Source organism: Anolis carolinensis, chromosome 2 (assembly GCF_035594765.1).
Source record: "Anolis carolinensis isolate JA03-04 chromosome 2, rAnoCar3.1.pri, whole genome shotgun sequence".
In the NCBI taxonomy this organism is placed as follows: domain Eukaryota; kingdom Metazoa; phylum Chordata; class Lepidosauria; order Squamata; family Dactyloidae; genus Anolis; species Anolis carolinensis.
In genome coordinates this window covers 12,980,061-12,999,725 of record NC_085842.1, presented here as the reverse complement: position 1 = coordinate 12,999,725, position 19,665 = coordinate 12,980,061, and the positions used below count along the sequence as shown (strand labels likewise).

The window sequence follows — 19,665 nt, the reverse complement described above, 5'->3', positions numbered from 1 at the left end:
TCAATTGTTCAGCTTGAGGAGAGAGATCGTGTGTAGACTTCGTACCCCAGTTCCCTGTTTCCCGGATCAAGTTTTCAGCCTTGCCTTGTTTCACGGATCAAGTTTCCAGCCTTGCCTTGTTTCACGGACTTCTCTGGACTCAGTTCATGTTTGCCTCGTTTCAAGTTTTGATCTAGCCAAGATTCAAGTCTATTTTCCAGCCTTGTTGCCAAGCTACTTTGGACTTCAAAGACCCTGTCATTCCCCACACCATTGCTTGGCAAGGTGTGTGTTTCGGTCAAGTGGATTATAACTTTGGACTTTAATATCTTATATTGGACATTATTTTCCTGGACAATATTTGGCCTTTCCTGAAAGGTCTGTTTCTGAACTATATTCTTCACTTGTTTTTATTGACTTTATATAATTCCTTAATAAAGATATTAGATAGAATCTGGTCTCTGCGCATGGTTATTGGTGTTCTGCAGCCTGGGTCCTGACAACTTCCGTCTCTGAGGCAGTACCATTATTATTATAATTATTTTCAAATTATTTCAGGATGCAGAGAGTATTTTCTGTTATTGTTGTCATTAATATTATTATTATTGCTGATACTGCTTCTCACGGATGTGGAGTGTATTTTCTATATTGTTGTTGTGGTTCAGAGATGTGCAGGGTATTTTCCATTACCTTTGGTGGACCCTTGTTCCTGCCCAAAAATATTAATTTGGGGCCAATGAAGATAAACATTCCCAATAGATTTACCCAAAACGGACCAAACCTTCTGGTTTGATAAGGGAAAGCTCAATAGAGAAACGTCTTAAGGACAGGAAGCCCTTTTCAGGTTAAAATTAAAATGAACTCATATGGCAGCTTTGGGTTGCAATGGTTTTAGAAGAATCAATTATTCAAAGAAGACGTGTCATGCTTCTATCTTGTGTTGCCAAAGGTTCGCTGATTTATGTATCTAAGAACCGAGAGCAATTTATCCACTGCAATTTTCTTTTAAAAATCATTTTTATTAATACACAATAAACAGATCTAGGAGTAAACAACACATACACTATCGATATAAACATGTCACATTTCGGATATCGGTACTGGTATTCTTCCAACACCTTCAACTTTGTCTTCTAGACCCTTGCCCTTGCTGAATTACCAAACTTATCAGCAATGGATTGGCTGAGTGGTTCTTGAGGATTATAAATGCGACAATGATCATCCAGCTTAAAAAGAGCAATTGTGAGACTGACTTTAAAGAAACCGTCCCTGGACTCCTCAGTGTTAAATAATTTCCGGCCTATTTCAAAACTTCCTTTTTTAGGGCAAGGTTCTGCAGCGTGTAGTGGATTCTCAACTCCAGGAATTTTTGGATGACATTGATGATCTTGATCCATCACAGTCTGGCTTTGTGCTTGGTCACGGAACGGAGACAGCTTTGGTTGCCTTGGTGGATGACCTCCACCAAATTTGTGGTCCCACCAAATTTCCCAATTCATCTCTCTCTCTCTCTCTCTCTCACACACACACACATATACAATCGTGTATCCACTTAATAGTTCTATTACATGTCATTTTCTCGTTAATGTTCTTTTTTATGCTATTCCTAACCGTTTACCATAAAAAATGTTTAGCAGCCAATCTTCCCAAGTTTCCTTTAGACTACAAGTCTTTTACACCTTCTGCACATTTTATCTGAACAAACCAAGAAAAAAAAAACATGCTTGTAAAATTTGACACAAAATGGAATTAAAACTATGGCTAAAAATAAGTTTGTCATTACATGCAAAACTAACTAATACACCTTTCCCTACAGCATAGAACCTCTACACATTAAAAGAAACCCCTACTAATCTTTACGCCTCTCTTTCGTTGATTTTCTAACTTGTTGGTCCCTTTAAGTATCGCTTTATTTCTACCTTTCTACTTTGAAGAACACACTTCCGTATCAAAAAAACAATGGCTGAAGGATGCCCCCATCATTGCTGTAGAACATTAACAAATATTTCCAGGCCTTTCATGGTTTTAGTTAAGGATTTCTCTTTAATTGACGTCAATTTGTCTATCTCAGCTGTGTGTATTTTCATAATTTCATTCTTGTATCGGACTATCTGGTTCTTTCCATCTCTGGGCAGAGAGGAATCTCGTTGCTGTGATTATAGAGAACAGTAATTAATTTTCCGTGTTGCACCCCCAATAAATACAGTCCAGGCTTCATTGTCAATTTAACCTTTACAATATCTTTGCAGAATCCTGTGTATTTGAGTCCAATATTTCTGGGCCTTCTGTAGTATCATTTCTCGACATTGTATGTTTTTGTGATCTGGCTGAAGTTTGTCCATTCTTCTTGCTGAAACTCCTTCCACATCCGATGGCTTTAATACGACTTCCCCCTTACGACTTCACCCTTGTGTGGGTCTTTTGATGTAAATGGAGGTTGCTGCTCAAATTGAAGCATCTCCCACAGTCCATGCACTTGTAGGGCTTTTCCCCTGTGTGGATTCTTTGATGCGTAGTGAGATTTGAACTCTGCCTGAAGTATTTCCCGCACTCTGGGCACATATAGGGTTTCTCTCCTGTGTGGAGTCTTCTGTGTAATGCGAGGTAATGACTAAGGCTGAAGCTCTTTCCGCACTCCGTACATTTATAAGGTTTCTCCCCTGTGTGGGTTCTCTTATGTAAACGTAGATTTCCGCTCTGAGAAAAGCTCTTTCCGCACTCCATGCATTTATAGGGCTTCTCCCCGGTGTGGGTTCTCTCGTGGAGGCGCAGGTGGCCAATCCGGATGAAGCTCTTTCCACATTCCTGGCACTGGTGTGGCTTTTCTCCGGTGTGGAGCTTCTCGTGCAGGCTCAGGGATCCACTGTGCCTGAAGCACATCCCGCAATCCGTGCATTTGTATGGTTTCGCTCCCGTGTGGAGTCTCTCATGCGAGCGCAGATTCCCTCTCTGACTGAAGCCCTTTCCGCATTCGGAGCACTGATATGGCTTTTCCCCTGTGTGGGTCCTCTGGTGCAAGATGAAATTCTGGCTCTGAGAGAAGCTTTTCCCACACTCCATGCACTTGTAGGGTTTCTCCCCGGTGTGGACCCTCTCATGAGACCGCAGGCTACAATTCAAAACGAACCTCTTCCCACAGTCTAAACACGCATAGGGCTTTTCCCTTGTGTGGGTTTTTTCATGCAAAGATAGGTTTGTTCTCTGGCCAAAGCTCTTCCCACATTCCAGGCATTTGTAGGGCTTCTCGCTTCTGTGGGTTTTCTGGTGTGTATCCCGATTCCCAGCCTGGGTGAACCTCTTTCCGCAGTCCGCACATTCGTATGGTTTCTCCCCTGTGTGGGTCCTCTGGTGTATTATAAGCGCATCCTTCCGAAGAAAGTGCTTTCCGCACTCCATGCACGCAAAGGGTTTCTCCTGGTGGATTTTCTCATGCGAATACAGACTTGAGCTGGTTTTCAAGCTCTTTCCGCACTCCCTGCATGTATATGACTCTTCTTTTGTGTTGCTTCTCAAATGGGAGCACAACTCCCCACTCCGAAGGAAGTTCTTTCCACATTCCTTGCATTCATAGGGCTTCTCCCCTGTGTGGATCTTCTGATGCGATTCCAGGCTTCCCCTGTAACAGAATCTCCTTCCGCATTCTGTACACTGATATGGCTTTTCATCTGTGGAGGATATGATAAGTTATTGGCTTGTGTGGCACCTGTAGTGTATCTTTAAATGGATATATCTTTTCCCACAGACAGGACACTTACTTCTGCTTTTGCCTTTGAGATGCTTCTGGGCAGCCGGTGGTTCCCAGGTGTCAGACTCTTGAGAAGTGAGAGGTTTCTTCTTTCCCTTCTTTAACCGGTTTCCTCTCTTTTGATATTCCAAAGGCCTTTTCCCTGTTGGATGCTTGCTCATTTTTGAGAATATCAGAGCTACTTCCCAGGTGCTCTCAGTGCCTCAATACCTGTTGGGAAAAGAGGAAAATAGTAATAATATTTCTTATCTGCTTCTCTGTCATGATCTCCGATCTTTGACATCTCCGGACACAGACCAAGCGCTGACAAAGAACAGATGCCAGCCATAAAACCTCAATTACCCTCTGGTATGTGAGAGCCCCTATATAAATGGGCTACAGAGAAGATTCTGGTATTCTGTACAATAAAAACCTGTTGGAATCTACCAGCATGTGTCTTGGTGCTTTCTTTTAGTGGAAGACTTACCCACAGCACAACTGGAAGAAGAGAACCTAACATTCTCCTCACAGCGGGTTACACCATTGCTAAAACACATAATCAAAACAACAACAACAACAATCCTTTATTTATATACCGCTCCTTCTCCTTGAGAGGACTCAGGGAGATTTCCAGCATGTACAAAACAGTCAGTTGTCAAAACAACATACAACAGCATGAACGAACACATAATCATTTAAAAACACATATTAAAACAAAGCAAAGAAAAATCCCACTAGGAGTTGTGATTGTCCACATGCTTTTGGATTTCACTTGATGAACCAGCCTGGACACAGCATATTATTTTGAGAACACAGAAATGCTGGACCACTCCAACAACTATTATGTCAGACAACACAGAGAAACCATTGAAATCCACAAACACATGGAAGATTTCAACAGAAAGGAGGAAACCATAAAAATGAACAAAATCTGGCTACCATTATTTTAAAAACTCCAAAATCAGAACAGTAAATAAGGAACAATGCTCTAAAAACAGAGGAATTCCACACATGAATCAATCAAGGGTAGCTAACAACTCTGAACAAAGAAGCCAGGAGATTAAGCTTGCTAGGCTATTAAATGCTAATCAAGGTGGTTAATTACAACATTCACACTGGCCTCCAACTGACAAGAGTTCTTTCTCCCATTCTGGACCTTTCACAGGTATATAAACCTTCCTTTCTCAGTTTTCCCATATACCTCACAACCTCTGAAGATGCCTGCCATACATGCAGGTGAAACGTCAGGAGAGAATACTTCTGGAACATAGCCATACAGCTCAGAAAACACACAACAACCCTATACAGAGAAGCCACTGAAATCCACATGAAGCATGTGGACAATTTCAACAGAAAGGAGGAAACCTTTCAAGACAGTAAATAAAGAGCAACATGGGAATTCAAGACTGCAAACAATCAAGGGCCAGTTAACACCTCCCAAACAGAGGATGCCTCTAGGCAACAAAGTCCAGGCTTTGCAGCTGCAAGGCTACTCAATGCTAATCAAGCTTGTTAACTGCAATATTCACAGAATAATAATAATGGTAATAATATGAGTAATGTAATTCTATTTTCTATGATTCCCTAGTGAGCAAAAGCAGCCTGAGAGAGGGAATCAGGGCAGCTTGGGAGCAAATAACCATAATAACCCATTTCCCTCCAAGCCATAGGATGATATAAACCCTTCTACACCCCAAGTCTCCCAAAAAAAAATCACTCTTTCAGTCAATTGATGAATCAGTCCATCAATGAATTTGATCAATCAATCAGTTAATCGATGGATTGATCAATGACTTTCAGAAAACATCTAAAAATATGTATGTGTAAGCAGACCTTCGACAATAGTTGAACATAATTTAAGTGGGTTAATGTGAGTTTTCTCATCAACCACTTTCCTTTCTCAAAATGAGAATCCAAGCAGCTCCAATCACCCTTCTTCATGCCCAGATTTGTTTTCTATTATTATTATTTCAATTGGGTTGCTGTAAGTCTTCTGAGCTGTCTGGCCATGTTCCAGAAGCATTCTTTCCTGACATTTTGCCCACATCTATGGCAGGCATCCTCAGAGGTTGTGAGGTGTGTTGGAAACTCGGCAAGCGGGGTTTATATATCTGTGGAATAATGTCCAGGGTAGGAGAAAAAACTCTTGTCTGTTGAAGGCAAGTGTGAATGTTGCAATTGGCCATCTTGATCAGCACTGAATAGCCTTGCTGCCTCAAAGCCTGTCTGCTTCCTGCCTGGGGAATCCTTTGTTGGGAGGTGTTAGCTGGCCTTGATTGTTTCTTATCTGGAATTCCACTGTTTCCAGAGTGCTGTTCTTTATTTACTGTCATGATTTTAGAGTTTTTCTAATACTGGTAGCCAGATTTTGTTCATTCTTATGGTTTCCTCCTTTCTGTTGATATTGTCCACTTGCCTAGTTTCCCACATACCTCACAACCTATGCCTGCCATAGATGTGGGTGAAACATCAGGAGAGAATGCTTCTGGAACATGGCCACATAGCCCAAAAAACTCACAGCAACCCAGTGACTACGGCCATGAAAGCCTTCAACAACACATATAATTTAAGTGATGGAAGCTTTTAAATTGATTCCAATACCAACTGGATTTTAATTGGTTCTTAATAGGAGCTAGTTTTTTGCCTCTCAAGAATAATATATTTTATTTCGGGACAAAAATTTACACTTTGTGATTTTTTGATGTTTAATTTAATATATATATATTTAATTAAATGTAACATTTTAAAATATATTTTAGTTAATATAGTTTAAATTTAATAATATTTTTTAAAATTTAAACATTTTAATGCTTTTGTTTTACAATTTGTTGTTCTGTGTTGTTTTGGTTGTTATTATTACTATGTATATTGTATTTTACAATACAGAATTATAATATAGTAGAGTCTCACTTATCCAAGCTAAACGGGCCGGCAGAAGCTTGGATAAGCGAATATCTTGGATAATAAGGAGGGATTAAGGAAAAGCCCATTAAACATCAAATTAGGTTATGATTTTACAAATTAAGCACCAAAACATCATGCTATACAACAAATTTGACAGAAAAAGTAGTTCAATACGCAGTAATGTTATGTTTGTAATTACTATATTTACCAATTTAGCACCAAAATATCATGACATATTGAAAACACTGACTACAAAAATGGCTTGGATAATCCAGAAGCTTGGATAAGTGAGACTCTACTGTACTAGAAAATAATAATAGAAATAACAATAGAAATAATAGAAAATAGTAACAGAGATAATACTAGGAAAATGCTAGAAAATAATAATCAAAAGAATAGAGATAACTGTTGTAAGCCTCCCTTTAAATCCCACGCAACTGACCCCAAAGTGAGGGGGAGTTAATGGGGGGCAAATAAGGGTGAGAATATTGGAGGAGGGGGCTCTGAATTGAATGCCTCCCTTTAATTCCTATTTAAAGATTAAATTCCTCTTCACTCACCTTCCATCCATCCCGCCTGGTCGCCTTTGCAGTGATTCCCAAGCTTAATATAAGCCCGCCAAGCGATTTGGGACTTCAACTCCCAGAAGCCTCAGCTGCCTCGGCCAATGAGTAAGGATTCTGGGTAATGGAGTCCTCTAAAAAGCGCTTTGGGGAAAACTCTGCTTCTGATTGGCCAAGCGGCGGAGGGGGCGGAACCACGGCGGAGCCAACGTTCAGAAGGGGGCGTGGCCGAGGCGAGCACATGGCCCTCCAAGGCCAAAGGGAGGCAGAGAGTTGGCGTCTGTTTTCCTAGAGAGGCAGGAAGTGTGTGTGTTTATAGCAGGGAACTGCAGCACAAAGGATAGGAGGAAAACAAGGTAAAATGAGATGCCAATTAAGTCGGAATATGGTAATTTGGGGGAGGAGGAGGAGAGAAAAGGAGAGGCCTTTTGGGGGAGAGTCAATAGGAAAATGTAACAATGTAAAGGCTCAACTGGGAAGGACTACAATTGGGTTGTTCTGAGTTTTCCCGGCTGCCTGGCCATGTTCCAGAAGCATTCTTTCCTGACGTTTCGCCCACATCTACGCAGGCATCCTCAGAAGTTGTGAGGTCTGTTGGAAACTAGGCAAGTGGAGTTTATATATCTGTGGAAGGTCCAGGGTCGGAGAAAGAACTATTGTCTGCCTGAGGCAAGTCTGTGTGTTCCCATTGGCCAGCTTGATTAGCACTGAATGGCCTTGCAGCTTCAAAGCATGGCTGCTTCCTGCCTGGAGGACTCATTTGTTGGGCGGTGTTTGCTGTCCTGATTTTAGAGGTTTTTTTTTAAAAAAAATACTAGCTTCTGGAACATGGCCAACAGCCCAGAAAACTCCCAGCAACCCAATAGAGACAATTCTACAAAATATTCATAGAAATAAAAATAGAAAATAATAACAGAAACAATAATAGAAAATAACACATGTAGTGATATATTGTAGTCGTGGAGTCCCCGGTGGCGCAGCAGATTAAACCGCAGAGCTGCTGAACTTGCTGACCAAAAGGTTGGTGGTTTGAATCTGGGGAATGGGGTGAGCTCCCGCTGTTAGCCCCAGCTTCTGCCAACGTAGCAGTTCGAAAGCGTGTAAATATGAGCAGATTATTAGGTACCGCTCCAGCGGGAATGTAACGGCGCTCCATGCAGTCATGCCAGTGGCCACATGACCTTGGAGGTGTCTAAGGACAACGCCGGCTCTTCAGCTTAGAAATGGAGATGAGCACCAACCCCCTAAGTCGGACTCAACTAGACTCAATGTCAGGGGAAAACCTTTACCTATCTAATACTAGAAACATACTAGAAAATAATAATAGAAATAATACTAGAAAATAACAGTAGAAAGTCAGTAGAGAGTCAAGACAAAGATCCACCCAGAGGAAAGGTGTTCTTACCATACATCAAGGGAACTACTGACCGCATAGGGAAGCTGATGAAGAAGCACAACCTACAAACTATCTACAGACCCACGAAGAAAATCCAACAAATGCTACGGTCAGCGAAGGACAAGAGGGATCCTCTCTCTTCTGCAGGAGTCTACCGGATACCATGCAGCTGTGGACAAGTCTACATAGGGACCACCAAACGCAGCGCCCAAACAAGAGTCAAAGAACATGAAAGGCACTGCAGACTAATTCAACCAGAGAAATCAGCCATAGCAGAGCATTTGATGAACCAGCCTGGACACAGAATACTATTTGAGAACACAAAAATGCTGGACCATTCTAACAACTATCATGTCAGACTACACAGAGAAGCCATTGAAATCCACAAGCATGTGGACAACTTCAACAGAAAGGAAGAAACCATGAAAATGAACAAAATCTGGCTACCAGTATTACAAAACTCCAAAATCAAAACAGTAGATGGGAACCAACACAATGAGGACTTGACTGAACAAAGGATGCCCCCAGGCAAGGGACAAAACATTTCCAGTGCCAATTAGGGTGATTAACTGAAACATTAATGCTGGCTCCCAGTGACAAAGAACTCTTGCCACACCTTGGACTCTACACAGATATATATTCTTTCCTTTCCTGACTTAGTTTATCCATACCTCACAACCTCTGAGGATGCCTGCCATAGATGTGGGCGAAACGTCAGGAGAGAATGCTTCTGGAACATGGCCACACAGCCCGAAAGACATACAACAACCCTGTGATTCTGGCCATGAAAGCCTTCGACAACAGTAGAAATAATACTAGAAAATAATAGAAATAATACTAGAAAATAACAATTGAAAATAATAAGATGAAATAATAGAAATAATAAAAAATAATAGAGATAATACTAGAAAATAATAATAGAGATACAGTAGAATCTCACTTATCCAACGTTCTGGATTATCCAACACATTTTTGTAGTCAATGTTTTCAATATATCGTGATATTTTGGTGCTAAATTCGTAAATACAGTAATTACTACATAGCATTAATGTGTAATGAACTACTTTTTCTGTCAAATTTGTTGTATAACATGATGTTTTGGTGCTTAATTTGTAAAATAATAACCTATTTTGATGTTTAATAGGCTTTTTCTTAATCTCTCCTTATTATCCAACATATTCACTTATCCAACATTCTGCTGGCCCATTTATGTTGGATAAGTGAGACTCTACTGTAATAGAAAATAGCAATAGAAAGAATAATAGAAAATAACACTTGTACGAGTAATGTATTGGAGTTGTATTTTGCCGAGGCACCAGCGGAGAATGCCCACGACTTTTTAAAAGTATAGTCCCCAGGATTACTATCTCACTGAGCAATTGAAGTGTGTTAATTCTCCAGTGTAGATGCCCCCATGGGAATAATAGACTCGAAAGAGACCCCAAGAGCTATAGGGCCCCAACTCCCTTCTGTCAGGGAAGAAGACACCATCAAAGCCCTCCCAATAGAGGGCCATCCGGCTTAACTCACCCATCATTTTCTGTAGGTTTCCACCATGGCCTTGCTGGTTCGACCTCATTCATCTTCTTTCTGGGATGGGAGACACAGAGCTGCTGCCACAGGGTCCTTCCTTCCCTTGACGTTTGACATCGCGCGGCTCCTGCAGAACCAAGTAAGAGGCCTGCGAAGTGGTTTCATGGGGAGACAGGGAATGTATTATTATCATTACACTATGTGACTGGGTAATAAATGTCATTCCCTAATTGGTTCTATCATAGAAACACAGGGAAAGCTTATGAAACTGCTAAAACTTTGTCTTTACGGCAGGGACATCCTGCTATAGCACATTTGGCTCTAGTTTTTCAATGAATATCTCATCACCAAGTCTCAACCAATACAACCTAGTTTGTGGCAAAACAAAGTTTCTGGAGTATAACAAACAAATACAGTACTATCAAAGTAAATACAGCATAATTAAATTGGAATTGCATTCTAATGGTGTTGGATTTTAATAATAGGTGAGACCTGTGTGCCAAATGTTTTATATTTAGATTGTGATTCCAGAAATGTTGTAAGGTTCTTCTCTTTGACCTGAAATGGGTTTTCTTTTTTCCTTCCTTCCTTCCTTCCTTCCTTCCTTCCTTCCTTCCTTCCTTCCTTCCTTCCTTCCTTCCTTCTAGCACCTGGTTGCCTTTGAGGAAGTGGCAGTGTATTTCACCAAAGGAGAATGGGACCTTTTGGATCGGGGCCAGAAGACCCTTTATGAAGAGGTCATGCTGGAGAACTATGGGAACGTGTTGTCTCTCAGTAAGGATACTCCTTGCTATTACGAGGGTTATCCAGAAAGTAGATTACGTTTTGGAATTTAAAATGAACAAAGTATAGGATAAAACAAAGCCACACCCAAATACCACTTCTCAACTTGGTCGACATTCAAATCTAGGCACTTATCATAGCAATGAATGAGCTTGGCAACTCCTTCCCCACAAAAACTCTGCTACTTGCGTCCTCAACGCAGCGTTTTGGCGACGATGCGCAGCTGCTGGAAGGGGTGACCGGCTGGTTGAGGACGCAAGCGGCAGAGTTTTGTGGGGAAAGAGTTGCCAAGCTCATTCATCGCTATGATAACTGCCTAGATTTGAATGGCAACTATGTTGAGAAGTGGTATTTGTGTGTGGCTTTTGGGTGTGGCTTTGTTTTCTCCTATACTTTGTTCATTTTTAATTCCAAAACGTAATCTACTTTCTGGATAACCCTCGTATATTATTATCATCATTATAATTATTATTACCCCACTGTTTTCTTCCAAGCTAGGAGAGTGAAATTTAACCAAGACAAAGGCAAAGTCCCACATCTAGGCCACAATCCTTCCAAAGCACACTGGTAGGATTGGGAGGAATCCTTGGCTTTGCAGCAATATATCCGATAGGAACCTTAGGATTATTGAACAGGAGCCTGTTGTGTGACACTGCAGCAAAGAGGACTAATACAGGTTGAGCACCTCTTCTCCTAAATGCTGGGGATCAGAAATGTTTCTGCATACAGGCCATACCCGAGTTATAAATGACTCATGGACACCTTATTATAATTGTACTCTGAAGGTAATTTTATACTACTACTACTACTAATCTGCGATCCCTCGTGTCCAAGTAGGATGGCCTTCCCAGTGTAGGGTCTTGTCAGTGGGTCCATAGGTGGCTGTAAAGACCTATTCTGGATCTGCATGTTCTTTTCCAATGAAGGCATTGATTTCCGGATGGAAGGCGGTCCCGGTCAGGGTTTACTAGGTGCGCCTTCACCCTTTTCATGCATTTCTCCCTTCCAGCCTCCATTTGTGATTCTTCAAATACAACTCAGTAGTGTTTAATGAATGTGATGAAGTGGTTGGCAACAGGTGACCTCCAGTTAGAGTTCTCGAGGGCCAGGGCTTCCCAATTCTCAGTGTCGTTGCCACAGTTTTTAAGCCCATCTTTAAGTCTCTTTTCCTGTCCACCAACCTTCTGTTTTCCATTCTTGAGTTGAGTGCTTTGGAGACGGTGATTGGGCATTAGAACAATGTGGTATTCAGTCCAGCTGAGTTGATGGCATAGGAGCATCGCTTCAATGCTGGTGGTCTTTGCTTCTTCCAGAACGCTGGCATTTGCCCACCTGTATTCCCAAGAGATTTGCAGGATACTTCAGAGACAACGCTAATGGAATTGTTCCAGGAGTTTGTTGGTAAAATGTATTGGTATAGTGTGAAATTGTGCTTGGAGTTTAAAGCTGTCTGTGTAATCTAGAAGTGAAGAGGTTAAATGCATAGAGTGGGAATGAAATGCTAGAGTAACTTTGATAAGCTGAAAAGAAGTTGTGAAGCAAATTCATTCCATGGGTTCTGAGCAGATAACCAGGATTGTCAGAGGAGGAACTGCAGTTGGGAAGGTGATTCGTCTCAATCAACCAACTGACAGAGTTTAGTGTGATGCCTTTATAGACAAACATCTTGGTATCCCTATGGATGTCCTGATCGTTAAACACTCTTTGCTTCATTCGGAAGAATGCTGCACTTGCAGAGCTCAGACAGTGTTGTATTTTAGTCTCGATGTTGATTTTTGTGGAGAGGTGGCTGCCAAGATAGATGAAATGGTCGACGTTTTCTAACATTTCGCCATTAAGCTGTATTTCTAGCATTGCAGAGAATTTGGCTGGGGCCTGTTAAAAGAGCACTTTAGTTTTCTCAATGTTCAGTGAGAGGCCAAGCTTTTTGCATGATTCTGCAAAGGTGTTTAGTGGCTTGTAGGTGTTCTTCTAAATGTGTTTAGAGGTGTTTTACTACTACTATGATTATGATTATTATGGTTATTATTATTATGTATTCATATGTGTTGTCGAAGGCTTTCATGGCTGGAATCACAAGGTTGTTGTGTGTTTGCCGAACTGTATGACCATGTTCCAGAAGCATTCTCTCCTGACATTTCGTCCGCATCTATGGCAGGCATCCTCAGAGGTTGTGAGGTATATGGAGAAACTAAGCAAGGAAGGTTTATATATCTGTGGAAGGTCCAGGCTGGGGGAAAGAACTCTTTTCTGTTGGAGGGCCAGTATGAATGTTCTAATTAATCACCTTGATTAGCATTAAATGGCCTTGCAAGCTTCATGTCCTGGTCTGGGGGATTTTTTTTTTCAGAGTCATTATCTGCCCCCGATTGATTGATTATGTATTCATATCCCACATTTCTCTCACTGAAAAGAGACCCAAAGTGGGGTCGCTTGAATCCTGATGAAGTGTCTTTTGCTCAGACAATTAACCAGCCTCTCTCTTTCTCTGAAAGAATTCCCCAAACCAGACCTCATCTCTCGCCTTGAAGACGGAGAAGAGCCCTTTGTCCGAAGCCCCAAAGAAGACAGAAAGGCACACAGAGAGAGATACTGCTGAGTGCTTAGACCTCACCTGGGAATCCATGGACATCCTGGATGATTCCTGTTTCTTTGGGATATTTTCTGGCACTGGATGCGACCATAACTTTGCGGCCCGTGATGTTGCAGTTCCAGCATTTCCAGCACAGCATACATAGCAGAGACCAGCAGGCACGACCTGTATAAACAGATTAACAGAGGCTAAATGGTCATCTGTTGGAGGTGCTTTGATGGTGCTTCTCTTGCATAGCAAAATAGGGTTGGACTGGATGTCTTTTAGGGGTCCCTTCCAACTCTACGAGGCCTGACCCAAGCAGAATGAGTGGCAATGTGCCTCCCCTTCACTGGGAGGCTATACTTTTTATTGTTCTTTTGCTTGTAAAGCTCCATGTAAAGCAATGGCACTATATAAATCTATAATATAGTACCATCTCTATATCCAGAGAAACAATACCTGCAGTTTCATTTACATACTTTCACCTTTGTTTGCATATGCATAATTAATGAGGCATATTGCAAATGGGACCCAATTTCTCCTTCTAATTTCTCTTTAAAGACCTTCCAAAGCAGTCCATATTCCACCATGGAATGGCTATTACTGTCAATAATTTCTCCCTAATGTTTAAATGGAAGCTTTTTTCTTGTTTTGCTTGTCTCCCATCCTCAAAATGCTTTCGAACAGATGAGTTTAAGAATGTTAAAATATTTATATATTTGTATTATTATTATTATTATATTTATTTATACTTGTCTTACCTGAAGGAGACTCAAAGCAGCTTGACATAAAAGCATTAGCGTACGACTTAAGATACTCAAATATGCAAACATTAAAGCATCATTAAATGTAAACAGTATTAAAAATTTTACAGTAAAAAAACAGATTGGACTTCCCATCTTAAAAGATGTAGGATGGAAAATGTTGTCCTATTCAACTTCCATGTTTGTACATAAAGTCATCTTGCTGTAATATAAGTATATAATGTAATACATTGACATTCATATATTTTATCTTGATTTGTTTGGAGAAATAAAGCTGGATCTAGCTATATTCTGATTTTAAATATCTCTTGATACTATCCTAGGGCCCTTCCACACAACCCTATAACCCAGAATATCAAGGCAGAAAACGCCACAATATATGCTTTGATCTGAGTTTTCTGAGTCCACACTGCCATATATTCCAGTTCAAAGCAGATTTTATTCAGCTGTGTGGAAGGGGCCCTAGATGCATTTGGGATGTAGCGATCTTTAGAAAGCTCTGAATGCTTTCGTTTACATATGCAAAGCTTACCTGACTCAGCTATTTTAATTTACATGTCTATATCATTGATTAGTTTTTAAGAAAATGTTTTTTGCAATATGTTGAATTTCCCCTCTTTCTTTTTTTTAGATAGACCTGTCCCCTATGTTAGCAGATAGATCCATTCAAAACTGCTATTATTGCAAAACATCTTTGAAAATAAAATTTTATTATTATTTGATACACAATTGCCTCCAAGATAGGTGTTTAATAAGGTGCATAATATGAACCATGAATTATATTTGTGCTTATAGACTTCCCATCTCCAAGATATCACATTATTTCATCTGCAAATATTAACAATTCTAAAATCAAATACACTTCTGGCCCCAAGTGTTTGGAATAAGGCATGTTCAACCTGTATTTCTTTGCTAATTCCTTGTTGGTTCCCCCCACACACACACCAATAAGAAAAAAGGAAAGAATAAATCCTGGTGTGGTTGCTAGGTAGATTAGTTCCCCCTAGCAACCGATCAAAAGGTTCAAGTTGCTGGGTGGATTAGTTCCTTTTGCTTGTGATTTCATCATTTTAAAATGTATTTGTTATGCAATGCTTTTGACACAAAATAACAAAAATAAAAACCTTGGTTGCTGGGCAGACTAATTCCCCCAAGTGACCGATCAAAAGGTTCAAGTTGCTGGTCAGATTAGTGCCTTCTCACATTGGTTGCTGGGCAGACTAGTTCCCCCTAGCGACAGATCAAAAGGTTCAAGCTGCTGGGCAGATTAGTGCCTTCTCACCTTGGTTGCTGGGCAGACTAGTTCCGCCTAGCAACCGATTAAAAGGTTCAAGCTGCTAGGTAAATTACTTCCTTCTTGTCTTGGTTGCCGGGCAGATTAGTTCCCCCTAGCGACCCTTCAAAAGGTTCAAGCTGCTGCCTGCTGGGCAGATTAGTGCCGTCTCACATTAGTTGCTGGGCAGACTAATTCCCCCTAGTGACAGAATAAAAGGTTCAAGCTGCAGCTTAAGATAAAGGATTTCTGTCCATTTTCAATATCAATTTGTAGCCAATTAATATCTTATTAATCCCATTGATTTCCTGAGGTAATTTTTTCAAAATGGAGTCCCTCACTCTTCTTTTTCCCATAGCTCTTTGATGCACTTTTATTAATGACTATATTAATTAAGGAGTCCTGGGATGTGTAGTTCAGAGAAGGAATTCCTCATAGCAGAGAATGCAAAGTACGGTACTTCACAAAAACTATTAATCCCAATGAAAGAGCCATTGCATGTTGTCCTTCAGAAAGGAGAAACATAGTACAGTTACATCTGAGGTAAAAGGTGACAAGATGGAGTCCCTCTTGTTCCTTTCATGTAGCATTTTGAGTTTGTCATTTTAATAAATAGTAAGGATTTGAGCAAGAAGGATTCCTCGGATGTGTAGTTTACAAAGGCACTAATTTCCCTTGTTGGTACTTATAAGTCTCCACAAAACTACACATCCCTGGAAGTCTATAGAAATAGAGATCAAATGAAAATCTCCTGAGGTGAATCTGACAAGATGGAGTCCTTCATGTTCCTTTCATGAAACATTTCGAGCCTATCATAATAAGGATTGAGTCACAAGTATTCCTGGGATGTGTAGTTCACAGAGGCACTTGTTTCCCTAATTGGTATTTCTAATTATCCACAAAATTACGCATCCCTGGAAGTCCATAGAAATAGAGATAAAATGAAAATCTCCTGAGGTGAATCTGACAAGATGGCGTCCCTGTCATTCCTCTCTTGTAGCGTTTTGAGCCTATCGTTTAAATAATAAAGGTCAACGTCATAAGGATAACTGGGATGTGTAGTTCACAAAGGCACTCATTTCCCTAGTTAGTATTTATAAGTCACCACAAAAACTACACATCCCTGGAAGTCCATAGAAATAGAGATGCAATGAAAATCTCCTGAGGTAAATCTGACAAGATGGAGTCCTTCATGTTCCTTTCACGTAGCATTTTGAATCTATAATTTTTAAAAAAGCCAGTGCTTCATATGCTTTAATAAGGAAAACTGGGATGTGTAGTTCACAAAGGCCTTATTTCCCTGGTCAGTTTAGTTCCACCAAAGTACACATCTCTGGAAATATATGAGAATCTGCTGAGGTGAAGATGACAAGATGGAGGCCGTGTTGTTCCTTTCGCGTAGCATTTTGAGCCTGTCATAATAAGGATTAAAGTCATAAGGATAACTGGGATATATAGTTCACAAAGCCACTCATTTCCCTAGTTGATATTTATAAGTCCCCACAAAAACTATACATCCCTGGGAATCTATCAAAAATAGAGATATAATGAAAATTTCCTGAGGTGAATCTGACAAGATGGAGTCTCTCATTCCTCTCTTGTAGCATTTTGAGCCTATCGTTAACAAAATAAGGATTAAAATCATAAGGATAACTGGGATATGTAGTTCACAAAGGCACTCATTTCCCTAGTTGATATTTATAAGTCCCCACAAAAACTACACATCCCTGGAAGTCCATAGAAATACAGATGCAATGAAAATCTCCTGAGGTGAAGCTGACAAGATGGAGTCCTTCATGTTCCTTTCACGTAGCATTTTGAATCTATAATTTTTAAAAAAGCCAGTGCTTCATATGCTTTAATAAGGAAAACTGGGATGTGTAGTTCACAAAGGCCTTATTTCCCTGGTCAGTTTAGTTCCACCAAAGTACACATCTCTGGAAATATATGAGAATCTGCTGAGGTGAAGATGACAAGATGGAGGCCGTGTTGTTCCTTTCGCGTAGCATTTTGAGCCTGTCATAATAAGGATTTAAGTCATAAGGATAACTGGGATGTGTAGTTCACAGGGGCACCCATGTCCCTGGTCGGTGATTCTAACCGCCCACCAAAACTACACATCCCAACCAGAATAACAGATACAAAAACAGATACAAAATTTCAATTGAATCCTCAGTCTTCTGAGGGGAATGAATGCACTTCGAAGTGGTTCCAAAATGGCAGCTCTTGCCTGACTTGGAGAGATATTTGTTCCCCGTTCTGGGATTTGTAGTGTTCCTGAGGGATTTTAGAGTCCTCTGCCAGGCTGTATCTATATATAGGCCCTGAAAGGCTTTGCCAAACTACAAATTCCAGCATCCCAAGGAAACGGCGCCATGGCGGCTTAAAACTAGGCCAAAGAAGCCGTAAGTCAACTCCATGCTTTCGATGGTATTCTTGATTTAAATGGCATTTATCTATTTATATGTTATTACTAGCTGTGCTCGGCCACGCGTTGCTGTGGCGTTGTCTGGCGGTGTTGGTGAGAAATTGTTGAGGTAGTGGTGGTATTGAAAGTCTGTTGTATGGCTGTCTTTATGTTTAGTATGCTCACTGAAGTGGATTATATGGCAGTGTGGAGTCAAGATAATCCAGTTCAAAGCAGATAATATAAGATTCTAGATGTGGAAGGGCCTTGAGTCTACACAGCCATACAATCCAGTTAAAATCTGATAATCTGTGGAAGAGGCCTAAGTGAGGCCTAACTCTGCCTGTCCCCTGGGCTGAGTAGGTTGCTAGGAGACCAAGTGGGCGGAGCTTAGCCTTCTAACTGGCAGCAATTGGATAAAAACTATTATTCCTCTCCCTGTAATTAGGACTTTATTTTTCTTTTCTTTTTGTTGTATCAACCTAGAGCCGTGAATGATGGGTTGTGTTGTCAAATTTTGAGGTTGGGGGGCCTGTAGTTTTGTAGTTTTGTCCGCTGCCCTGATGCCATCACTCTTTTATATATATAGATTGTTATTATTTTCTCCAGCCAATTATTACAATTTTTTTAAAAAAAATTGGTAGATAATAAACCTGAGCTATAAGGAATGTTTATTTGCCAGTTTCTTACATCTAGGCAAAAAGAAAAAGAATTATTCTAAAATTGTAATTGATAACTTCCCATGTTTTTCAAAGCTTTGGGAATGTAAGTTTAATGCCGATTTTATAATTTGTGTATACAGTAGAGTCTCACTTATCCAAGACTCGCTTATCCATGGTTCTGGATTATCCAAGGCATTTTTGTAGTCAATGTTTTCAATATATCATAATATTTTGGTGCTAAATTCGTAAATAACATTACTGCGTATTGAACTACTTTTTCTGTCCAATTTGTTGTATAACATAATGTTTTGGTGCTTAATTTGTAAAATCATAACCAAATATCTTGGATAATAAGGAGGGATTAAGGAAAAGCCTATTAAACATCAAACACACATTATATACTTTATTTTATATATATGGTGTTTATGTATATGTGTGTGTGTGTATGTATATATATACAGTAGAGTCTCACTTATCCAACATAAACAGGCCGGCAGAATATTGGATAAGCGAATATGTTGGATAATAAGGAGGGATTAAGGAAAAGCCTATTAAACATCAAATTAGGTTATGATTTTACAAATTAAGCACCCAAACATCATATTATACAACAAATTTGACAGAGAAAGTAGTTCAATATACAGTAATGCTACGTAGTAATTACTGTATTTACGAATTTAGCACAAAAATATCACGATGTATTGAAAACATTGACTACAAAAATGCGTTGGATAATCCAGAATGTTGGATAAGTGAGACTCTACTGTATCATGATATTTTGGTGCTAAATTCGTAAATACAGTAATTACAACATAGCATTACTGTGTATTGAACTACTTTTTCTGTCGAATTTGTTGTATAACACAATGTTTTGGTGCTTAATTTGTAAAATCATAACCGAATATCTTGGATAATAATGAGGGATTAAGGAAAAGCCTATTAAACATCAAACACACATTATATACTTTATTTTATATATATGGTGTTTATGTATACATACACACAGACACACACACAAACACACACACACAATTTTCTTATTCCAATATTCAAATTTTATTTTTTTCCATGGAAAAAATGGGGAAATATGGAGAGGGAAAGT

The 19,665-nt window shown here is 39.9% G+C and overlaps 3 protein-coding genes across 6 annotated transcripts in view; 2 read left to right on the top strand and 1 right to left on the bottom strand.

Moving 5' to 3' along the window:
• Positions 1 to 977: 977 nt before the first annotated feature.
• LOC103281417 (zinc finger protein OZF) lies at positions 978 to 7,252 on the bottom strand. The gene is made up of 3 exons (XM_008122940.3): positions 7,168 to 7,252; positions 3,735 to 3,934; positions 978 to 3,644 (listed from the first exon to the last, which is right to left on the bottom strand). Exons 2-3 carry the CDS (start codon positions 3,883 to 3,885, stop codon positions 2,374 to 2,376), a joined length of 1,422 nt encoding a protein of 473 aa, XP_008121147.1. The 5' UTR covers positions 3,886 to 3,934; positions 7,168 to 7,252; the 3' UTR covers positions 978 to 2,373.
• A 2,860-nt stretch (positions 7,253 to 10,112) lies between these two features.
• LOC103281418 (zinc finger protein 92) lies at positions 10,113 to 14,950 on the top strand. Its single transcript, XM_008122941.3, has 3 exons — positions 10,113 to 10,238; positions 10,747 to 10,873; positions 13,378 to 14,950. The coding sequence occupies exons 1-3, from the start codon at positions 10,122 to 10,124 to the stop codon at positions 13,479 to 13,481; spliced, it is 348 nt and encodes a 115-aa protein (XP_008121148.1). The 5' UTR covers positions 10,113 to 10,121; the 3' UTR covers positions 13,482 to 14,950.
• Positions 14,951 to 16,323: 1,373 nt separating this feature from the next.
• Positions 16,324 to 19,665, top strand: part of LOC100555175 (major histocompatibility complex class I-related gene protein) — a 33,934-nt gene continuing 30,592 nt past the window's right edge. Inside the window, exon 1 of one of the 4 annotated variants that reach the window (XM_062973210.1) lies at positions 16,324 to 16,524. The gene's annotated coding sequence lies outside the window, so the exon portion shown is untranslated. The other 3 variants (XM_062973211.1, XM_062973212.1, XM_062973209.1) reach the window with 3 other exon arrangements.